The sequence below is a fragment of the Tachyglossus aculeatus genome, chromosome 7 (assembly GCF_015852505.1).
Source record: "Tachyglossus aculeatus isolate mTacAcu1 chromosome 7, mTacAcu1.pri, whole genome shotgun sequence".
Taxonomy (NCBI): domain Eukaryota; kingdom Metazoa; phylum Chordata; class Mammalia; order Monotremata; family Tachyglossidae; genus Tachyglossus; species Tachyglossus aculeatus.
The window spans coordinates 7,528,940-7,552,981 of NC_052072.1; the positions used below are offsets into that span (position 1 = coordinate 7,528,940).

A 24,042-nucleotide genomic window follows, 5' to 3' on the forward strand; every position below is an offset into this window, starting at 1 on the left:
GGCCCCAGGCCTCCCGGCCTCCCGATGGCCTACTGAGGCTCCCAGGCCAACTGTCCCCTCCAGCCTGGAACTGCGGGGTGGGGAGCGGGATGGGGACTGGATTGGGGGGGAGAGGGGGCAACTCATCCCCAGCCGTCTCGAAAACAGCATGGCTCAATGGAAAGAGCCCAGGCTTTGGAGTCACAGGTCATGGGTTCAAATCCCGGCTCTGCCACTTGTCAGCTGCGTGACTGTGGGCAAGTCACTTCACTTCTGGGAGGGGGGGCCTGGGAGGGAGGGCCTGGAATGGCCTCCCTCCCCACATTCGCCAAGCTAGCTCTCTTCCTTCCTTCAAGGCTCACCTCCTCCAGGAGGCCTTCCCACACTGAGCCCCCACCTTCCTCTCTCCATCCCCCCTGCCTTACCTCCTTCCCTTCCCCACAGCACCTGTATATATGTATATATGTTTGTATGGATTTATTACTCCATTTATTTATTTTACTTGTACATATCTATTCTATTTATTTTATTTTGTGAATATGCTTGGTTTTGCTCTCTGTCTCCCCCTTCTAGACTGTGAGCCCACTGTTGGGTAGCGGCCATCTCTATATGTTGCCAACTTGGACTTCCCAAGTGCTTAGTACAGTGCTCCGCACACAGTAAGCACTCAATAAATACGATTGATTGATTGATTCTCTGGGCCTCAGTTCCCTCATCTGGAAAATGGGGATGAAGACTGTGAGCCCCACGTGGGACAACCTGATCACCTTGTAACCTCCCCAGCACTTAGAACAGACTCACTAGACTGTGAGCCCACTGTTGGGTAGCGGCCGTCTCTATATGTTGCCAACTTGTACTTCCCAAGTGCTTAGTACAGTGCTCTGCACACAGTAAGCGCTCAACAAATATGATTGATTGATTGATTGATTATCTGGGCCTCAGTTTCCTCATCTAGAAAATGGGGATTAAGACTGTAAGCCTCACGTGGGACAACCTGATCACCTTGTAACCGCCCCAGCACTTGGAACAGTGCTTTGCACATAGTAAGCGCTTAATAAATGCCACTATAATTATTATTATTATTATGGGACAACCTGATCACCTTGTAACCTCCCCAGCACTTAGAGCAGTGCTTTGCACATAGTAAGCGCTTAATAAATGCCACTATTATTATTATTATTATTATTATTATTATTATTATTATTATTATTATTATTATTATTATGTCTCCCCCTTTTAGACTGTGAGCCCACTGTTGGGTAGGAACTGTCTCTATATGTTGCCAACTTGTACTTCCCAAGCGTTTAGTCCAGTGCTCCGCACACAGTAAGCACTCAATAAATACGGTTGATTGATTGATTGATTCTCTGGGCATCAGTTCCCTCATCTAGAAAATGGGGATTAAGACTGTAAACCCCACGTGGTACAACCTGATCACCTTGTAACCTCCCCAGCACTTAGAATAGTGCTTTGCACTTAGTAAGTGCTTAATAAATGCCACTATTATTATTATTATTATTATTATGGGACAACCTGATCACCTTGTAACCTCCCCAGCACTTGGAACAGTGCTTTGCACATAGTAAGCACTTAATAAATGCCACTATTATTATTATTATTATTATTATTATTATGTCTCCCCCTTTTAGACTGTGAGCCCACTGTCGGGTAGGGACTTTCTCTATATGTTGCCAACTTGTACTTCCCCAGCGCTTAGTCCAGTGCTCTGCACACAGTAAGCACTCAATAAATACGGTTGATTGATTGATTGATTCTCTGGGCCTCAGTTCCCTCATCTGGAAAATGGGGATGAAGACTGTGAGCCCTCTTGGGACAACCTGATCACCTTGTAACGTCCCCAGCGCTTAGAACAGTGCTTTGCACATAGTAAGCGCTTAATAACGCCACTATTATTATTATTATTATGGGACAACCTGATCACCTTGTAACCTCCCCAGCACTTAGAACAGTGCTTTGCACATAGTAAGCGCTTAATAAATGCCACTATTATGATTATTATTATCATCATCATCATCATCAATCGTATTTATTGAGCGCTTACTATGTGCAGAGCACTGTACTAAGCGCTTGGGAAGTACAAATTGGCAACATATAGAGACAGTCCCTACCCAACAGTGGGCTCACAGTCTAAAAGGGGGAGACAGAGAACAAAACCAAACATACTAACAAAATAAAATAAATAGAATAGATATGTACAAATAAAATAAATAAATAAATAAATAGAGTAAAAAATATGTACAAACATATATACATATATACAGGCGCTGTGGGGAAGGGAAGCAGGTAATGTCTCCCCCTTTTAGACTGTGAGCCCACTGTTGGGTAGGGACTGTCTCTATATGTTGCCAACTTGTACTTCCCAAGCGCTTAGTCCAGTGCTCTGCACCCAGTAAGCGCTCAATAAATACGATTGATTGATCGATCGATATTATCCGCAGGCCGTCGGAAGGAGGAGAGGAGAGCTGGGAAGAAGCGGAGTGCGGCCCCCAAGAGAGCGGAGGCGGCGGCGAAGGCGGGGGTCCAGAAGGGAGAGGGGGCAGCCAGAGGGCCCGAGACCCCTGATGCCCCAAGTCGGGGCGACGTGGACGACCCCCAACTCCACCATCCCCCTGCCCACGAGCCCCAGGGGCCCGCGGTGGCGAGGCCGAGCCCGGGGCCCGAAGAAGGCCCACGCGGCAGCACGGCAGAGGTAAAACCCACAAGCGAACACGAGGAACCCTTCAGTGACCTTAGAAATGCCCATCATCACCCGGTCACCTACCTTGTAACCTCCCGAGCGCTTAGAGCAGTGCTGTGCACATAGGAAGCGCTTAATAAATGCCATCATTCATTCATTCATTCATTCAATCATATTTATTGAGCCCTTACTGTGTGCAGAGCACTGGACTAAGTGCTTGGGAAGCACAAGTTTTTTTTTAATAGCATTTATTAAGAGCTTACTATGTGCAAAGCACTGTTCTAAGTGCTGGGGAGGTTACAAGTCCCACGTGGGGCTCACAGTCAATCCCCATTTTACATTCATTCATTCATTCAATTGTATTTATTGAGAGCTTACTGTGTGCAGAGCACTGGACTAAGCGCTTGGGAAGCACAAGTTTTTTTTTTTAATAGCATTTATTAAGCGCTTACTATGTGCAAAGCACTGTTCTAAGCGCTGGGGAGGTTACAAGTCCCACGTGGGGCTCACAGTCAATCCCCATTTTACATCCATTCATTCATTCAATCGTATTTATTGAGCACTTACTGTGTGCAGAGCACTGGACTAAGCGCTTGGGAAGCACAAGTTGTTTTTTTTTTTAATAGCATTTATTAAGCGCTTACTAGGTGCAAAGCACTGTTCTAAGCGCTGGGGAGGTTACAAGTCCCACGTGGGGCTCACAGTCAATCCCCATTTTACATTCATTCATTCAATTGTATTTATTGAGCGCTTACTGTGTGCAGAGCACTGGACTAAGCGCTTGGGAAGTCCAGGTTGGCAACATCTAGAGACGGTCCCTACCCAACAGCGGGCTCACAGTCTAGAAGGGGGAGACAGACAACAAAGCATATTAACAGAATAGAATAAATATGTACAAGATAAATAAATATGTACAAACATATAAACGTATATTCACTCACAGACTTAATCCCCATTTTCCAGATGAGGGAACTGAGGCACAGGGAAGTGAAGTGACTTGCCCAGAGCCACACAGCTGACAAGTGGCAGAGCCAGGATCTGAACCCATGACCTCTGACTCCAAAGCCCGGGCTCTTTCCACTGAGCCACGCTGCCTCTCTGTTGGCAAGTTGGCAACACCTAGAGACGGTCCCTACCCAACAGCGGGCTCACAGTCTAGAAGGGGGAGACAGACAACAAAATAAAACATATTAACAAAATATAATAAATAGAATATGTACAAGTAAAATAAATAGAGTAATAAATACATCATGCAAAAGATCCCTATGCTTAATTATGAAGTAGGATTTGTGCCCTGCCAAGCCCAAAATGAGAGTCAAGGGTCATAGTGGAAGCAGCGGGAAACAGCGTGGCTCGGTGGAAAGAGCCTGGGCTTTGGAGTCAGAGGTCATGGGTTCAAATCCCGGCTCCGCCAACAGTCAGCTGGGTGACTTTGGGCAAGTCACTTCACTTCTCTGGGCCTCAGTCACCTCATCTGTAAAACGGGGATGAAGACTGTGAGCCCCCCGTGGGAAAACATGATCACCTTGTAACCTCCCCAGCGCTTAGAACAGTGCTTTGCACATAGTAAGCGCTTAATAAATGTCATTATTATTATTATAGTGGAGAAGCAGTGAGGCCTAGTGGAAATACCAAATGCCTGAGAGTCAGAGGACCTCATCCCAGTTCTGCCACTTGTCTGCTGTGTGACCTTGGGCAAGTCACTTTACTTTTCTGTGCCTCAGTTACCTCATCTGTAAAATGTGTCCTTGGCTGTCCTCCTGTCACCTCAAATTTAGTAAGGCGAAAACCGAACTTCGGGTCTTCCCACCCTTATTATTATATATGATATATAATGATATTATATATCATTATTATTATAACTCATGTTGGTGTTTATTAAGCGCTTACTGTGTGCCAAGTGCGGGGGTGGATGCAGGGAATGTCACTGGTTATTGTTGTTTTGCACTCCCCCAAACGCTTAGTACAGTGCTCTGCACACAGTAAGCGCTCAATAAATACAATTGAATGAATAAAGGGGAAGCAGCGTGGCTCAGCGGAAAGAGCCTGGGCTTTGGAGTCAGAGGTCATGGGATCTAATCCCAGCTCTGCCACTTCTCAGCTGTGTGACTTTGGGCAAGTCACTTCACTTCTCTGGGCCTCAGTTCCCTCATCTGTAAAATGGGGATGAAGACTGTGAGCCCCACGTGGGACAACCTCATGGCCTTGTATCCCCCCCGCGCTTAGAACAGTGCTTGGCACATAGTAAGTGCTTAATAAATGCCATTATTATTATTATTATTATTATTATCTGTAAAACGGGAATGAAGACTGTGAGCCCCCGTGGGACAACCTGATCACCTTGTATCCCCCCCAGCGCTTAGAACAGTGCTTTGCACATTGTAAGCGCTTAACAAATGCCTTCATTATTATTATTATTATTATCCCCACAGCACCTGTATATATGTATATATGTTTGTACATATTTATTACTCTATTTATTTATTTTACTTGTACATATCTATTCTATTTATTTTATTTTGTTAGTAGGTTTGGTTTTGTTCTCTGTCTCCCCCCTTTTAGACTGTGAGCCCGCTGTTGGGTAGGGACTGTCTCTATGTGTTGCCAACTTGTACTTCCCAAGCGCTTAGTACAGTGCTCTGCACACAGTAAGCGCTCAATAAATATGACTGATGATTTATTTTTTTATTTATTTTACTTGTACATATCTATTCTATTTATTTTATTTTGTTAGTATGTTTGGTTTTGTTCTCTGTCTCCCCCTTTTAGACTGTGAGCCCACTGTTGGGTAGGGACTGTCTCTATATGTTGCAAACTTGTACTTCCCAAGCGCTTAGTACAGTGTTCTGCACACAGTAAGCGCTCAATAAATATGATTGATGATTTATTTATTTATTTATTTTACTTGTACATATCTATTCTATTTTATTTTGTTAGTATGTTTGGTTTTGTTCTCTGTCTCCCCCCTTTTAGACTGTGAGCCCGCTGTTGGGTAGGGACTGTCTCTATGTGTTGCCAACTTGTACTTCCCAAGCGCTTAGTACAGTGCTCTGCACACAGTAAGTGCTCAATAAATACGATTGATTGATTGTCTCTATGTGTTGCCAACTTGTACTTCCCAAGGGCTTAGTCCAGCGGTCTGCACACAGTAAGCGCTCAATAAATACGATTGATTGATTGATTATTATTATTACCCCGGCACTTGGAACAGTTCTTGGCACATAGTAAGCGCTCACACAGTAAGCGCTTAAATATTCCCTTTAGAGTGTGGGAGTATGCCATCATTCTTTCAAAACTTCTAGACCGTGAGCCCACTGTTGGGCAGGGACCGTCTCTAGGTGTTGCCAACTTGTGCTTCCCAAGCGCTTAGTCCAGTGCTCTGCAATCAATCAATCATATTTATTGAACACTTACTGTGTGCAGAGCACTGGACTAAGCGCTTGGGAAGTACAAATTGGCAACATCTAGAGCCGGTCCCTACCCAACAGCGGGCTCACAGTCTAGAAGGGGGAGACAGAGAACAAAACCAAACATACTAACAAAATAAAATAAATAGAATAGATATGTACAAGTAAAATAGAGTAATAAGCGCTCAATAAATACGACTGACTGATTGATTTGATTTCAAAAATCATCATCATCATCATCAATCGTATTTATTGAGCGCTTACTATGTGCAGAGCACTGTACTAAGCGCTTGGGAAGTACAAATTGGCCAAAAAATCTTGGTCTAGGCGCTCCCCGGGGACCGGCGGCAGCAGGACAAGACTTCTCGGGACAGGATCCGAGCAGAAAAAGCGGAGAAGAGGCGGCTGGAGGTGGAGAGGAAACGAAGGGAGCAGGAGGAACGGAAGCGGCAGCAGCAGGAGCAGCTGGAACGGATGGAGCGGATAAAAGAGGAATTTGAGCGCGAGCAACAGAGGAGAGCTGAGGACAACCGGTGCGTAGGCCTTGACCCCTTCTACCTGTATATATGTCTATATGTTTGTACATATTTATTACTCTATTTATTTATTTATTTTACTTGTACATATCCATTCTATTTATTTTATTTTGTAAGTATAATAATAATAATAATGGCATTTATTAAGCGCTTACTATGTGCAAAGCACCGTTCTAAGCGCTGGGGGATACAAGGTCATCAGGTTGTCCCACGTGGGGCTCACAGTCTTAATCCCATTTTACAGATGAGGTAACTGAGGCCCAGAGAAGTTAAGTGGCTCGCCCAAGGCCCCACAGCTGACAAGTGGCGGAGCCGGGATTCGAACCCATGACCTCTGACTCCAAAGCCCGGGCTCTTTCCACTGAGCCACGCTGCTTCTCTACATGTTCTCTTCTCTACATGCTTCTCTAGTATGTTTGGTTTTGTTCTCTGTCTCCCCCTTCTAGACTGTGAGCCCACTGTTGGGTAGGGACCGTCTCTAGATGTTGCCAACTTGGACTTCCCAAGCGCTTAGTACAGTGCTCTGCACACAGTAAGCGCTCAATAAATACAATTGATGATGATGATGATGATGATTAATTGGGTAGGGACCGTCTCTAGATGTTGCCAACTTGGACTTCCCAAGCGCTTAGTCCAGTGCTCTGCACACAGTAAGCGCTCAATAAATATGATTGATTATCAGGGGGCAGAGAGGAGGATTCTGGAAAATGGGGTTGTACATGTAAATATTTATTCATTTTATTTTATTAATAGGTTTTATTTTATCGTCTGTCTCCCCCTTCTAGACTGTGAGCCCACTGTTGGGTAGGGACCGTCTCTAGATGTTGCCGACTTGGACTTCCCAAGCGCTTAGTCCAGTGCTCTGCACACAGTAAGCGCTCAATAAATACGATTGATTGATTCTCTGGGGGCGGAGAGGAGGATTCTGGAAAATGGGGTTGTATCTTGTACATACTTGTACTTGTACTTGTACATATTTATTCATTTTATTTTGTTAATAGGTTTTGTTTTATCATCTGTCTCCCCCTTCTAGACTGTGAGCCCACTGTTGGGTAGGGACCGTCTCTAGATGTTGCTAACTTGGACTTCCCAAGCGCTTAGTACAGTGCTCTGCACACAGTAAGCGCTCAATAAATATGATTGATTGATTGATTGGGTAGGGACCGTCTCTAGATGTTGCCAACTTGGACTTCCCAAGCGCTTAGTCCAGTGCTCTGTACACAGTAAGTGCTCAATAAATACGATTGATTGATTCTCAGGGGGCACAGAGGAGGATTCTGGAAAATGGGGTTGTACATTGTACATACTTGTACTTGTACTTGTACGTATTTATTCACTTTATTTTGTTAATAGGTTTTGTTTTATTGCCTGTCTCCCCCTTCTAGACTGTGAGCCCACTGTTGGGTAGGGACCGTCTCTACATGTTGCCTACTTGTACTTCCCAAGTGTTTAGTACAGTGCTCTGCACACAGTAAGCGCTCAATAAATACGATTGAATGAATGAATGAATGAATGGGGTTCCCCAGAGCGACTGCTTGACGGCTTCCCTCCCTTGTCATTCATTGTCATATTTATTGAGCACTTTCTGTGTGCAGAACACTGGACTAAGCGCTTGGGTAGTACAAATTGGCAAAAAGCTGAACTAAATTCAGTACACTCTGAGATGCTCCCTGCCGTCTAGTATTGAATTCTGACTTTCCATCTGCTAGAACCACTAGAAACCTCATGGCCTAAATTCATTCATCCATACATTCAATCGTATTTATTGAGCGCTCACTGTGTGCAGAGCACTGGACTAAGCGCTTGGGAAGTCCAAGTTGGCAACATATAGAGACGGTCCCGACCCAACAGTGGGCTCACTCTCCCCCGGGTCAATCAAATCAGCTGCATTCATTCATTCATTCATTCATTCAATCGCATTTATTGAGCGCTTACTGTGTGCAGAGCACTGTACTAAGCGCTTGGGAAGTACAAATCGGCAACATCTAGAGACGGTCCCTACCCAACAACGGGCTCACAGTCTAGAAGGGGGAGACAGACAACAAAACATATTAACAAAATAAAATAAATAGAACAGTAAACATGTACAAGAGTACGTACATATATGTACTGAGCAAGCTACTGTGTGCAGAGCACTGTACTGACTGACTGAGCGCCTGGTACGCAATGAGTACTCAAAAACAAAACAATCGCAATAATAATGGCATTTGTTGAGTGCTTACTATGTGCGCTGGGGAGGATACCAGGTGATCAGGATGTCCCACGGGGGGGGCTCACAGTCTTCATCCCCATTTTACAGATGAGGGAACTGAGGCCCAGAGAAGTGAAGTGACTTGTCCAAAGTCACACAATGTACTTTGTGTACAATATGTAAAATAAATCATACCGCATAAAATAAATAAATAAATAAATAAATAAATGAATAAATGAATAAATGAAAATAAATAAATTATACCCCATGTACAGTATAAATTATACTGTATTATTATACAGTAATAAATCTGCCGCATAGAACATTTTCCTAAAAGCATAGCTTGGCCCACAGCTCTCTTTGCCTCTAAATCTTCCACTGGGTCCCCATATCTCTTCGTATCAAAAAAAAAATAACGCCTCACGATCTCCCCCCGGGGCTCTCAATCAATCAATCAATCAATCAATTGTATTTATTGAGCGCTTACTGTGTGCAGAGCACTGTACTGACTGACTGACTGAGCGCCGGGTGCGCGATGAGTACTTAAAAACAAAACAATCGTAATAATAATGGCATTTGTTGAGCGCTTACTCTGTGCGCTGGGGAGGATACCAGGTGATCAGGATGTCCCACGGGGGGGGCTCACAGTCTTCATCCCCATTTTACAGATGAGGGAACTGAGGCCCAGAGAAGTGAAGTGACTTGGCCGAAGTCACACAATGTACTTTGTGTACAATATGTAAAATAAATCATACCGCATAAAATAAATAAATAGATAAATAAATAAATAAATGAATAAGTGAAAATAAATAAATTATACCCCATGTACAGTATAAATTATACTGTATTATTATACAGTAATAAATCTGACGCATAGAACATTTTCCTAAAAGCATAGCTTGGCCCACAGCTCTCTTTGCCTCTAAATCTTCCACTGGGTCCCCATATCTCTTCGTATCAAAAAAAAAATAACGCCTCACGATCTCCCCCCGGGCTCTCAATCAATCAATCAATCAATCAATTGTATTTATTGAGCGCTTACTGTGTGCAGAGCACTGTACTGACTGACTGACTGAGCTCCTGGTGCGCGATGAGTACTTAAAAACAAAACAATCGTAATAATAATGGCATTTGTTGAGCGCTTACTATGTGCGCTGGGGAGGATACCAGGTGATCAGGATGTCCCACGGGGGGGGCTCACAGTCTTCATCCCCATTTTACAGATGAGGGAACTGAGGCCCAGAGAAGTGAAGTGACTTGTCCAAAGTCACACAATGTACTTTGTGTACAGTATGTAAAATAAATTATACCGCATAAAATAAATAAATAAATAAATAAATAAATAAATAAATGAAAGTAAATTATACCGCAAGTACAGTATAAATTATACTGTATTATTATACAGTAATAAATCTGCCGCATAGAACATTTTCCCAAAAGCATAGCTTGGCCCACAGCTCTCTTTGCCTCTAAATCTTCCACTGGGTCCCCATATCTCTTCGTATCAAAAAAAAAATAACGCCTCACAATCTCCCCCGGGGGCTCTCAATCAATCAATCAATCAATCAGTTGTATTTATTGAGCGCTTACTGTGTGCAGAGCACTGTATTAAGCGCTTGGGAAGTACAAGTTGGCAACATATAGAGACGGTCCCTACCCAACAGCGGCAGGCCTCACTTTACCTAATTGCTCTTTTCACCTGCTATTCTTCTCTCCTCCCAAACCAGACTCCTAGCTGTGCCTCGTTCTCAATCAATCAATCAATCGATCGTATTTATTGAGCGCCTACTGTGTGCAGAGCACTGGACTAAGCGCTTGGGAAGTACAAGTTGGCAACATCTAGAGACGGTCCCTACCCAACAGCGGCAGGCCTCACTTTACCTAATTGCTCTTTTCACCTGCTATTCTTCTCTCCTCCCAAACCAGACTCCTAGCTGTGCCTCGCTCTCAATCAATCAATCAATCAATCGATCGTATTTATTGAGCGCCTACTGTGTGCAGAGCACTGGACTAAGCGCTTGGGAAGTACAAGCTGGCAACATAACTCCCCTGTCTCTCCATCGCTTGCTTGACCGCCTCTTTGTGTTGCCGACTTGAACTTCCCAAGCGCTTAGTCCAGTGCTCTGCACGCAGTAAGCGCTCAATACATACGATTGATTGATTGATTCCTCGACTGAATGCCTCGGAGCTAATGGAAAAGGGTTTCAAACGGAGATGGATGGTCGACCACGGGAAATTTTTGAGGGGAAGAGAAATATGCGCAGAACGATTCTTTAGAAAAGTGATCTGGGATCACCAGTGAAGTTTGGACTAGAAAAGGGAGAGGCGAAAAGGTCGCCCCTCCCAGCCCCATTGCACAGATCCATTCATTAAGCGCTCGATAAATACGATTGATGATGATGATGATGATGATTAATCAATCAATCAATCAATTGTATTTATTGAGCGCTTACTGTGTGCGGAGCACTGTACTAAGCGCTTGGGAAGTACAAGTTGGCAACATATAGAGACAAGTTGGCAACGTATAGAGACAGTCCCTACCCAACAGTGGGATCATTCAATCGTATTGATTATTAATAATAATAATAATGGCATTTATTAAGCGCTTACTCTGTGCAAAGCACTGTTCTAAGCACTGGAGAGGTTACAAGGTGATCAGGTTGTCCCGCGGGGGGCTCACAGTCTTAATCCCCATTTTCCAGACGAGGTCACTGAGGCCCAGAGAAGTGAAGCGACTTGCCCAAAGTCACACAGCTGACAATGGGCGGAGCCGGGATTCGAACCCATGATCTCTGACTCCAAAGCGCGGGCTCTTGAAGCGGCGTGGCTCAGTGGAAAGAGCCCGGGCTTTGGAGTCGGAGCTCAGGGGTTCAAATCCCGGCTCCGCCACTTGTCAGCTGGGTGACTTTGGGCGAGTCGCTTCACTTCTCCGGACCTCAGTTCCCTCATCTGTAAAATGGGGATGAAGACTGGGAGCCCCACGTGGGACAACCTGATTACCTTGTATCATCTACCCCAGCGCTTAGAACAGTGCTTGGCACAGAGTAAGCGCTTAACAAATATCAACATTATTATTATTATCATTATTATTATTATTATTTCCACTGAGCCACACTGCTTCCCCGTGAGGAGGGAGGGCGTTCAGGCCACGGGCAGGACGAGGGGAAGGGTCGGCGGTGAGATTGATGAGACGGAGGTACAGTGAGAAGGTTGGCATCAGAGAAGCAGCGTGGCTCAGTGGAAAGAGCCCGGGCTTGGCAGCCAGAGGTCATGGGTTCAAATCCCGCCTCTGCCAATTTGTCAGCTGCGTGACTTTGGGCACGTCACTTCACTTCTCTGGGCCTCAGTTCCCTCATCTGGAAAATGGGGGTGAAGACTGTGAGCCCCCCGTGGGACAACGTGATCACCTTGTAACCTCCGCAGCGCTTAGAGCAGTGCTTTGCACATAGTAAGCGCTTAACAAATGCCATTATTATTATTATCATTATTATTATTATCATTATTATTATTCTTTGGGCCTCAATTCCCTCATCTGTAAAATGGGGATTAAGACCGTGAGGCCCCCCCATAGGACAACCTGATCACCCTGTATCCTCCCCAGTGCTTAGAACAGTGCTTGGCACATAGTAAGCACTTAACAAATGCCATTATTATTATTATCATTATTATTATTATCATTATTATTATTCTTTGGGCCTCAATTCCCTCATCTGTAAAATGGGGATTAAGACTGTGAGGCCCCCCCATAGGACAACCTGATGACCTTGTAACCTCCCCAGTGCTTAGAACAGTGCTTGGCACATAGTAAGCGCTTAACAAATGCCATCGTTATTATTATTATTATTATTATTATTATTATTATTATTATTATTATTATTATTATTTGAGCCTCAGTTCCCTCATCTGTAAAATGGGGATGAAGACTGTGAGCCCCCCATGGGACAACCTGATCCCCTTGTAACCCCCCCAGCGCTTAGAGCAGTGCTTTCCACGTCGTAAGCTCTTAACAAATGCCATCAGTATTCTTCTTCTTCTTCTCTGGGCCTCAGTTCCCTCATCTGTAAAATGGGGATGAAGACTGTGAGCCCCCCGTGGGACAATGTGATCACCTTGTAACCTCCGCAGCGCTTAGAGCAGTGCTTTGCACATAGTAAGCGCTTAATAAATGCCATTATTATTATTATTATCAGAGGGCGGCACGGAGGCCGGCAGTTCTGGGCAGCGGGCAGGGCCATCTCTGGAAGGTGGTGGGGCCGGGATGGGGAGACTGATGAATCCAGTTCACCAGGTGATGCCCACCTCTGGTGATGCCCACCTCCCAGTGATGCCAGTCCCCCAGGTGATGCCCACCTCCCAGTGATCCTCCAGTGATGCCCACCCTGGGGTGATGCCCACCTCCCAGTGATGCCAGTCCCCCAGTGACGCCCACCCTCTGGTGATGCCCACCTCCCAGTGATCCTCCAGTGATGCCCCCCCTACGGTGATGCCCACCCTCTGGTGATGCCCACCTCCCAGTGATGCCAGTCCCCCAGGTGATGCCCACCCTCTGGTGATGCCCACCTCCCAGTGATGCCTGTCACCCAGGTGACGCCCACCCTCTGGTGATGCCCACCTCCCAGTGATGCCAATCACCCAGTGATGCCCACCCTCTGGTGATGCCCACCTCCCAGTGATGCCAGTCCCCCAGTGATACCCACCCCTGGTGATGCCAGTCGCCCAGGTGATGATGATAATAATAATAATAATAATAATAATAATAGCATTTATTAAGCACTTACTATGTGCAAAGCACTGTTCTAAGCGCTGGGGAGGTTACAAAGTGATCGGGTTGTCCCCCAGGGGGCTCACAGTCTTAATCCCCATTTTCCAGATGAGGGAACTGAGGCCCAGAGAAGTGAAGTGACTTGCCCAAAGTCACACAGCTGACAAGCGGTGGAGCTGGGATTTGAACCCATGACCTCTGACTCCAAAGCCCGGGCTCTTTTCCACTGAGCCACGCTGCTTCTCGATGCCCACCCTGTGGTGATGCCCACCTCCCAGTGATGCCTGTCACCCGGGTGATGCCCACCCGCTGGTGATGCCCACCTCCCAGTGATCCCCCAGTAATGCCCACCCTGTGGCAATGCCCACCTCCCAGTGATCCTCCAGTGATGCCCACCCTCTGGGGATGCCCACCTCCCAGTGCTGCCAGTCCCCCAGGTGATGTCCACCCTCTGGCGATGCCCACCTCCCAGTGATCCCCCAGTGAGCCCCCCCCCTGTGGCGATGCCCACCTCCCAGTGATGCCAGTCCCCCAGGTGATGCCCACCCTGTGGTGATGCCCATCTCCCAGTGATGCCGGTCACCCAGGTGATGCCCATATCCCAGTGATGCCGGTCACCCAGGTGATGCCCACCCTCTGGTGATGCCCACCTCCCAGTGATCCCCCAGTGAGGCCCACCCTCTGGCGATGCCCACCTCCCAGTGATCCCCCAGTGATGCCCACCCTCTGGCGATGCCCACCTCCCAGTGATGCCCCAGTGAGGTCCACCCTGTGGCGATGCCCACCTCCCAGTGATCCCCCAGTGAGGCCCACCCTCTGGCGATGCCCACCTCCCAGTGATGCCGGTCCCCCAGGTGATGCCCACCTCCCAGTGATCCTCCAGAGATGCCCACCCTGTGGCGATGCCCACCTCCCAGTGATGCCAGTCCCCCAGTGATGCCCACCCTCTGGTGATGCCCACCTCCCAGTGATCCCCCAGTGATGCCCACCCCCTGGCGAGGCCCACCTCCCACTGATCCCCCAGTGAGGCCCACCCTCTGGCGAGGCCCACCTCCCAGTGATCCCCCAGTGATGCCCGCCCTGTGGCTATGCCCACCTCCCAGTGATGCCAGTCCCCCAGGTGATGCCCCCCCTGTGGTGATGCCCACCTCCCAGTGATGCCAGTCCAAGAGCGATCCCCAGGCCCCGGTGTTTCAGCTTCCAGAGGCAGAGGCTGGAGGAGGAGCAGCGGCGACAGGAGGCTGAAGCGGCCCAGAGGGAGCAGCAGGAGCGGGCAGCCCGGGAGCGGGCACTGCGCCAGCACCAACAATTCCTCCTGAAGCTGAAGGAAGCGCAGAGGAAGCGGCAGCAGGAGGAGGAGACCAGGGCAGGTGGGTGGACTGGGGGGCGGCGGGCAGCTGGGGGGGGCGGGGGGAGAGAGGACTGTCTCTAGATGTTGCCAATTTGTCCTTCCCAAGCGCTTAGTACAGTGCTCTGCACATAGTAAGCGCTCAATAAATACGATTGATGAGGAGGAGAGGGACCCAGGCGTCCGGCCCTTGGGAGCCCACTGATGGGTAGGGACCATCTCTAGATGTTGCCAACCTGTCCTTCCCAAGCGCTCTGCACACAGGAAGCGCTCAATAAATACGACTGAAAAACACAGTCGTTTAGACTGTGAGCCCACTGTTGGGTAGGGACCGTCTCTGTATGTTGCCAACCTGGACTTCCCAAGCGCTTAGTCCAGCGCTCTGCACACAGGAAGCGCTCAATAAATACAACTGAAAAACACAGTCGTTTAGACTGTGAGCCCACTGTTGGGCAGAGACCATCTCTCTATGTTGCCAACTTGTACTTCCCAAGCGCTTAGTCCAGTGCTCTGCACACAGGAAGCGCTCAATAAATACGACTGAAAAACACAGTCGTTTAGACTGTGAGCCCACTGTTGGGCAGAGACCATCTCTCTATGTTGCCAACTTGTACTTCCCAAGCGCTTAGTCCAGTGCTCTGCACACAGGAAGTGCTCAATAAATACGACTGAAAAACACAGTCGTTTAGACTGTGAGCCCACTGTTGGGTAGGGACCGTCTCTCTATGTTGCCAACCTGGACTTCCCAAGCGCTTAGTCCAGCGCTCTGCACACAGGAAGCGCTCAATAAATACGACTGAAAAACACAGTCGTTTAGACTGTGAGCCCACTGTTGGGTAGGGACCGTCTCTCTATGTTGCCAACTTGGACTTCCCAAGCGCTTAGTCCAGCGCTCTGCATACAGGAAGCGCTCAATAAATGCGATTGATGATGATGATGATGACTGAACGAATTGGTGTTCAATTCCGTGGAGCAGAGCCAGGCACCGACCTCCAAGGAGCCGACGTCAAACGTGCAGCAGGATGCGTGGCTCGGTGGAAAGAGCCCGGGCTTTGGAGTCGGGGGTCATGGGTTCGAATCCCGGCTCCTCCACGTGTCTGCTGCGTGACCTTGGGCAAGTCACTTCACTTCTCTGCGCCTCAGTTCCCTCATCTGGGAAAATGGGGATGAAGACTGTGAGCACCACGTGGGACAACCTGATCACCTTGCATCCCCCCCCCCAGCACTTAGAACAGTGCTTTGCACATAGTAAGCGCTTAACAAATGCCATAATTATTATTATTATTATTATTATTATTATTATTATCTGCAGCCCTCCAGGCTCAGGTGGTCATGGGTTCAAATCCTGCCTCCGCCAAATTCCAGCTGTGTGACTTTGGGCAAGTCACAACTTCTCTGGGCCTCAGTTCCCTCATCTGTAAAATGGGGATGAAGACTGTGAGCCCCACGTGGGACAACCTCATGACCTTGTATCCCCCCAGCGCTTAGAACAGTGCTTTGCACATAGTAAGCACTTAATAAATGCCATCATTATTATTATTATTATCTGTAAAATGGGAATGAAGACTGTGAGCCCCCGTGGGACAACCTGATCACCTTGCATCCCCCCCCACAGTGCTTAGAACAGTGCTTTGCACATAGTAAGCACTTAATAAATGCCATTATTATTATTATTATTATTATTATTATTATTATTAGCAGCAGCCCTCTAGGCTCAGGTGGTCATGGGTTCAAATCCTGCCTCTGCCAATTGCCAGCTGTGTGACTTTGGGCAAGTCACAACTTCTCTGGGCCTCAGTTCCCGGGGGGATGAAGACTGTGAGCCCCCCGTGGGACAATCGATCACCTTGTAACCTCCCGAGCACTTAGAACAGTGCTTTGCACATAGTAAGCACTTAATAAAGGCCATCATTATTATTATTCTTATTATTTGGTGAGCGCTTGCTATGTGCAGAGCACTGTACTACTACTACTACTACTAATAATAATAATGGCATTTATTAAGCACTTACTATGTGCAAGGCACTGCACTGGGGAGATTACAAGGTGATCAGGTTGTCCCACAGGGGGCTCACAGTCTTCATCCCCATTTTACAGGTGAGGCAACTGAGGCACAGAGAAGTGAAGTGATTTGCCCAAAGTCACACAGCTGACAATTGGTAGAGCTGGGATTTGAACCCATGACTTCTGACTCCAAAGCCCGGGCTCTTTCCACTGAGCCACGCTGCTTCTACTACTACCAGTGCTACTACTACTAATAATAATGATGATGGCATTTGTTAAGCACTTACTACGTGCAAAGCACTGTTCTAAGTGCTGGGCACTGTTCTAAGCGCTGGACTAAGTACTTAGTACTACTACTAATAATAATGATGGCATTTGCTAAGTGCTTACTATGTGCAAAGCACTGCTCTAAGCGCTGAAGACTGTGAGCCCACTGTCGGGTAGGGACCGTCTCTGTATGTTGCCAACTTATACTTCCCAAGCGCTTAGTCCAGTGCTCTGCACACAGTGAGCGCTCAATAAATACGATCGAATGAATGAATGAATGAAGGGGAAGCAGCGTGGCTCAGTGGAAAGAGCCCGGGCTTTGGAGTCAGAGGTCATGGGTTCAAATCCCAGCCCCGCCACTCGTCAGCTGTGTGGCTTTGGGCAAGTCACTTCACTTCTCTGGGCCTCAGTTCTCTCATCTGTAAAATGGGGATGAAGACTGTGAGCCCCCCGTGGGACAACCTGATTCATTCATTCATTCATTCAATCGTATTTATTGAGCGCTTACTGTGTGCAGAGCACTGGACTAAGCGCTTGGGAAGTCCAAGTTGGCAACATCTAGAGACAGTCCCTACCCAACAGCGGGTTCACAGTCTAGAAGGGGGAGACAGAGAACAAAACAAAACATATTAACAAAATAAGTAGAATAAACATGCCCAATAAAGGGGGAAGCAGCGTGGCTCAGTGGAAAGAGCCCGGGCTTTGGAGTCAGAGGTCATGGGTTCAAATCCCGACTCTGCCACATGTCTGCTATGTGACCTTGGGCAAGTCACTTCACTTCTCTGAGTTCCCTCATCTGTAAAATGGGGATTAAGACTGTGAGCCCCACGTGGGACAACTTAATCACCTTGTATCCCCCCCCCACAGTGCTTAGAACAGTGCTCTGCTCATAGTAAGTGCTTAACAAATGCCATCATCATTATTATTATTATTATGTGCGAGTAAAATAGAGTGATAAATACGTACAAACGTATATACAGGTGCTATGGGAAAGGGATGTGGACACAAGTGTTGGGTCCCCCTCTGCCGCCTTCTTGCCTGCCATCTTCTTGTCCCTGCAAAGTCCCTCGTGATTCCCTATAATAATGATGATGGCATTTATTAAGCGCTTACTATGCGCAAAGCACTGTTCTAAGCGCTGGGGACGTTACAAGGTGTTGAAGTTGTCTCCTGGGGGGCTCACAGTCTTAATCCCCATTTTCCAGATGAGGGAACTGAGGCCCAGAGAAGTGAAGTGACTTGCCCAAAGTCACACAGCTGACAATAATAATAATAATAATGGCATTTATTAAGCGCTTACTATGTGCAAAGCACTGTTCTAAGTGCTGGGGAGGTTACAAGGTGATCAGGTTGTCCCCTGGGGGGGCTCACAGTCTTCATCCCCATTTTACAGATGAGGGAACTGAGGCCCAGAGAAGTGAAGTGACTTGCCCAAAGTCACACAGCTGACAATAATAATAATAATAATAATAATAACAATGGCATTTATTAAGCGCTTACTGTGTGCAAAGCACTGTTCTAAGCGCTGGGGAGGATACAAGGTGATCAGGTTGTCCCCCGGGGGGGCTCACAGTCTTAATCCCCATTTTCCAGATGAGGGAACTGAGGCCCAGAGAAGTGAAGTGACTTGCCCAAAGTCACACAGCTGACAATAATAACAATAATAATAATGGCATTTATTAAGCGCTTACTATTTGCAAACCACAGTTCTAAGCGCTGGGGAGGTTACAAGGGGATCAGGTTGTCCCCCAGGAGGGCTCACAGTCTTAATCCCCATTTCCCAGATGAGGGAACTGAGGCCCAGAGAAGTAAAGTGACTTGCCCAAAGTCCCACAGCAGACATGTGGCGGAGCTAGTTTGTGGTACTTCTAGCCTGTGAGCCCGCTGTTGGGTAGGGACCCTCTCTAGATGTGGCCAACTTGGACTTCCCAAGCGCTTAGTCCAGTGCTCCGCACACAGTAAGCGCTCAATAAATACGATTGATTAATTGGTCCCTCCGCCCGAGGCTTCCCCGTTCCTGATCCCAACGGGGCCAGGTGTGTGCGACCCCCCAAGCGGTGCGTCCCCCCCGTCCCCCCGTCCCCGCGCTCTGTCCCGGCAGAGGCCGAGCGGCGGAGGCAAGCGGAGTGGGCCGCTCTCCTGGCCGAGGAGCAGCTCCGGCTGAGGGAGATGGCCCAGGAGGAGCGGCTGGAATACGAGAAGAGGAAACGGGAGGAGGGGGAGAAGGCCCGGCTGGAGGCCCAGGAGAGGAGGAGGAAGGAAGAGGAGGAGGCCAGGCGGGCTCTGGAGGAAGCCGAGGTGGAAGCCCAGCAGCTGGCCCGGTAACGACGTCCTCCCGCAGGCCGGGAATGCCCCCAATCCCTCTGCCCATCCGCCAACCTCGCTCTCTTCCTCCCTTCAAGGCCCTACTGAGAGCTCACCTCCTCCAGGAGGCCTTCCCACACTGAGCAAGCTCGCTCTCTTCCTCCCTTCAAGGCCCTACTGAGAGCTCACCTCCTCCAGGAGGCCTTCCCACACTCAGCCCCTTCCTTCCTCTCCCCCTCATCCCCCTCTCCTACCCCACCGTCTTACCTCCTTCCCTTCCCCACAGCACCTGTATATATGTTTGTACAGACTTATTACTCCATTTATTTTACTTGTACCTATCTAGTCTATTCATTTTATTTTGTTCATGCGTTTGGTTTTGTTGTCTGTCTCCCCCTTCTAGACTGTGAGCCTGCTGTGGGGTAGGGACCATCTCTATATGTTGGCAACTTGGACTTCCCAAGTGCTCTGCACACAGTAAGCGCTCAATAAATACGATTGATTGATTGACAAGGGGAGAGGCCGGGGCCGAGGGAAGTCGCTCACTCCACTGCCACGGGGCCGGCGGTCAGGAATCCCGGCTGCCGGCTCGTGGTTCCCGACCACCGGCCCCGGGCACAGAGGAAGGGTTGAGGGGTGGAAAAAGTTGACATGGGAAGTGGTGGACGAGAAGCAGGAGGAGGAGGAGGAGGAGGAGGAGGTACAGCGCTTAGTACAGTGCTCTGCACATAGTAAGCGCTCAATAAATACGATTGATGAGGTGTAGCTGCCACCTCTAGCATCATGGGAGGGTGAGTGGGCCATCCTATATTTTATTTTGTTAATATGTTTTGTTTTATTCTCTGTCTCGATCCCGATCACACACCTCTGGCCGCCGTCGACCCCCGGCCCACGTCCTCCCCCGGGCCTGGAATGGCCTCCCTCTGCCCCTCCGCCAAGCTCGCTCTCTTCCTCCCTTCAAGGCCCTGCTGAGAGCTCACCTCCTCCAGGAGGCCTTCCCACACTGAGCCCCTTCCTTCCTCTCCCCCCTCGTCCCCCTCTCCATCCCCCCATCTTACCTCCTTCCCTTCCCCACAGCACCTGTATATATGTATATATGGTTGTACATATTTATTACTCTGTTTATTTATTTATTTATTTATTTTACTTGTACATTTCTATCCTATTTATTTTATTTTGTTGGTATGTTTGGTTCTGTTCTCTGTCTCCCCCTTTTAGACTGTGAGCCCACTGTTGGGTAGGGACTGTCTCTATGTGTTGCCAATTTGTACTTCCCAAGCGCTTAGTACAGTGCTCTGCACATAGTAAGCGCTCAATAAATACGATTGATTGATTGATTGATTGTCTCCCCCTTCTAGACTGTGAGCCCGCTGTTGGGTAGGGACCATCTCTAGATGTTGCCAACTTGGACTTCCCGAGCGCTTAGTCCAGTGCTCTGCACACAGTAAGCGCTCAGTAAATATGATTGATTGATTGATTGATCCTATCTCCCCCTTCTAGACTGTGAGCCCACTGTTGGGTAGGGACCGTCTCTAGGTGTTGCCAACTTGGACTTCCCGAGCACTTAGAACCGTGCTCTGCACACAGTAAGCGCTTAGTAAATACGATTGAGTGATTGATTGATTGATCCTGTCTCCCCCTTCTAGACTGTAAGCCCGCTGTTGGGTAGGGACCGTCTTTATATGTTGCTGACTTGGACTTCCCAAGTGCTTAGAACAGTGCTCTGTACACAGTAAGCGCTCAATAAATACGATTGATTGATTGATTGATCCTGTCTCCCCCTTCTAGACTGTGAGAACTGTGCTCTGCACACAGTAAGCACTCAATAAATACGATTGATTGATTGATTGATCCTGTCTCCCCCTTTTAGACTGTGAGCCCACTGTTGGGTAGAGACCATCTCTATATGTTGCCAACTTGTACTTCCCAAGTGCTTAGTCCAGTGCTCTGCACACAGTAAGCACTCAATAAATACAATTGAATGAATGAATGAATGAATGAATAATCCCCATTTTCCAGGTGAGGTCACTGAGGCCCAGAGAAGTGAGGTGACTTGCCCCAAGTCACCCAGCTGACAGTTGGCAGAGCCAGGATTTGAACCCATGACCTCTGACTCCAAAGCCCGGCCCCCTTCTAGACTGTGAGCCCGCTGTTGGGTAGGGACCGTCTCTATATGTTGCCAACTTGTACTTCCCAAGTGCTTAGTCCAGTGCTCTGCACACAGTAAGCGCTCAATAATAATAATAATAATAATAATAATAATGGCATTTATTAAGCGCTTACCGTGTACAAAGCACTGTTCTAAGCGCTGGGGAGGTTACAAGGTGATCAGGTTGTCCCACATGGGGCTCACAGTCTTCATCCCCATTTTGCAGATGAGGGAACCGAGGCCCAGAGAAGTGACGTAATAATAATAATAATGATGGCATTTATTAAGCGCTTACTATGTGCAAAGCGCTGTTCTAAGCTCAATAAATACGATTGATTGATGGGTTGATTTCCACTGAGCCACGCTGCTTCCCCGAGGTGAACAGCAGAGGAGCCCATCATCATCATCATCAATCGTATTTATTGAGCGCTTACTATGTGCAGAGCGCTGTACTAAGCGATTGGGAAGTACAAGTTGGCAACATATAGAGACAGTCATCATCATCATCATCAATCGTATTTATTGAGCGCTTACTATGTGCAGAGCACTGTACTAAGCGATTGGGAAGTACAAGTTGGCAACGTATAGAGACAGTCCCTACCCAACAGTGGGCTCACAGCCCACCCTGGATAGGGCCTGGGCCCGGGAGTCGGAAGGTCATGGGTTCAAATCCCGACTCCACCACGTGCCGGTCCTGTCCCCACAGGCGGAGGGAGGCTCTGGAGAAGCACACGCGCTTCCAGCGGGATTTGGTGACGGAGGCCCGGGGCCTGGAGCGGGCCCAGGACATCTCCCGGCCCTGGGTTTACTCCTACTTCCAGCTCCTGCAGATGCTCAGCCTGGAGGAGGCAGCGGAAAAGCGCTAAGACGTGAGTCCCGGAATCCCGAAATCCCAGAATCCCGCAATCCCGGAGTGGGAATTGGGGTGGGAACAGATAGACGAGGAAAAGCAGCTGAGCTCTCCCTGCCCCGCCACACTGGGGAACTTAATTCATCTCCCCCGGCCTGCTCGTGGACCGTACCTCTCGACTCCAACCTGTCTTCTCCTCTATCTAATGACATTTATTAAGCGCTTACTATGTGCAGAGCACTGTTCTAAGCGCTGGGGGATTTACAAGGTGATCACTTCACTCCTCTGTGCCTCAGTGACCTCATCTGTAAAATGGGGATGAAGACCTGATCACCTTGTAACCTCCCCAGCGCTTAGAACAGTGCTTGGCACATAGTAAGCGCTTAATAAATGCCATCATCATCATCAGGTTGTCCCATGTGGGGCTCACAGTCTTCCTCCCCATTTTGCAGATGAGGGAACGGAGGTCCAGAGAAGTGACTTGCCCAAAGTCACACAGCTGACGAGTGGCGGAGCCGGGATTTGAACCCATGACCTCTGACTCGAAAGCCCGGGCTCTTTCCACGGAGCCATGCTGCTTCTCTGCCTCTAGACTGTAAGCTCGTTGTGGGCAGGGATTTTCATTCATTCATTCAATCGCATTTATTGAGCGCTTACGGTGTGCAGAGCACTGGACTAAGCGCTTGGGAGGTCCAAGTTGGCAGCTCGTGTGTTTATTGTTAGATTGTAATAATAATAATAATGATTCATTCATTCATTCATTCAATCGTATTTCTTGAGCGCTTACTGTGTGCAGAGCACTGGACTAAGCGTTTGGGAGGTACAAGTTGGCAACTTGTGTGTTTATTGTTATATTGTAATAATAATAATAATGATAGCATTGATTCATTCATTCAATCTTATTTATTGAGCGCTCACTGTGTGCAGAGCACTGTACTAAGCGCTTGGGAGGTCCAAGTTGGCAACTTGTGTGTTTATTATTATATTGTAATAATAATAATAGCATTTATTCATTCATTCATTCAATCGTATTTCTTGAGTGCTTACTGTGTGCAGAGCACTGGACTAAGCATTTGGGAGGTACAAGTTGGCAACTTGTGTGTTTATTGTTATATTGTAATAATAATAATGATAGCATTTATTCATTCATTCATTCATTCAATCGTATTTCTTGAGCGCTTACTGTGCGCAGAGCACTGGACTAAGCAATTGGGAGGTACAAGTTGGCAACTTGTGTGTTTGTTATGTTGTAATAATAATAATAATGATAACATTGACTCATTCATTTATTCATTCAATTGTATTTATTGAGCACTCACTGTGCAGAGCACTGTACTAAGCACTTGGGAGGTACAAGTTGGCAACTTGTGTGTTTATTGTTATATTGTAATAATAATGATAGCATTTATTCATTCATTCATTCATTCAATCGTATTTCTTGAGTGCTTACTGTGTGCAGAGCACTGGACTAAGCGTTTGGGAGGTACAAGTTGGCAACTTGTGTGTTTATTGTTACATTGTAATAATAATAATAATAATGATAGCAT

At 47.6% G+C, this 24,042-nt stretch overlaps 1 protein-coding gene across 1 annotated transcript in view; it reads left to right on the plus strand.

The window, feature by feature from the left end:
• Nucleotides 1-22,511, plus strand: part of KIAA2012 (KIAA2012 ortholog) — a 49,851-nt gene extending 27,340 nt beyond the window's left edge. The window contains exons 5-9 of the mRNA XM_038749583.1: nt 2,439-2,689; nt 6,412-6,617; nt 14,771-14,943; nt 19,294-19,513; nt 22,352-22,511. Coding sequence (XP_038605511.1) covers nt 2,439-2,689; nt 6,412-6,617; nt 14,771-14,943; nt 19,294-19,513; nt 22,352-22,511 — 1,010 coding nt within the window. The remainder of the gene's footprint in view (nt 1-2,438; nt 2,690-6,411; nt 6,618-14,770; nt 14,944-19,293; nt 19,514-22,351) is intronic.
• The last annotated feature ends 1,531 nt before the right edge of the window (nt 22,512-24,042 follow it).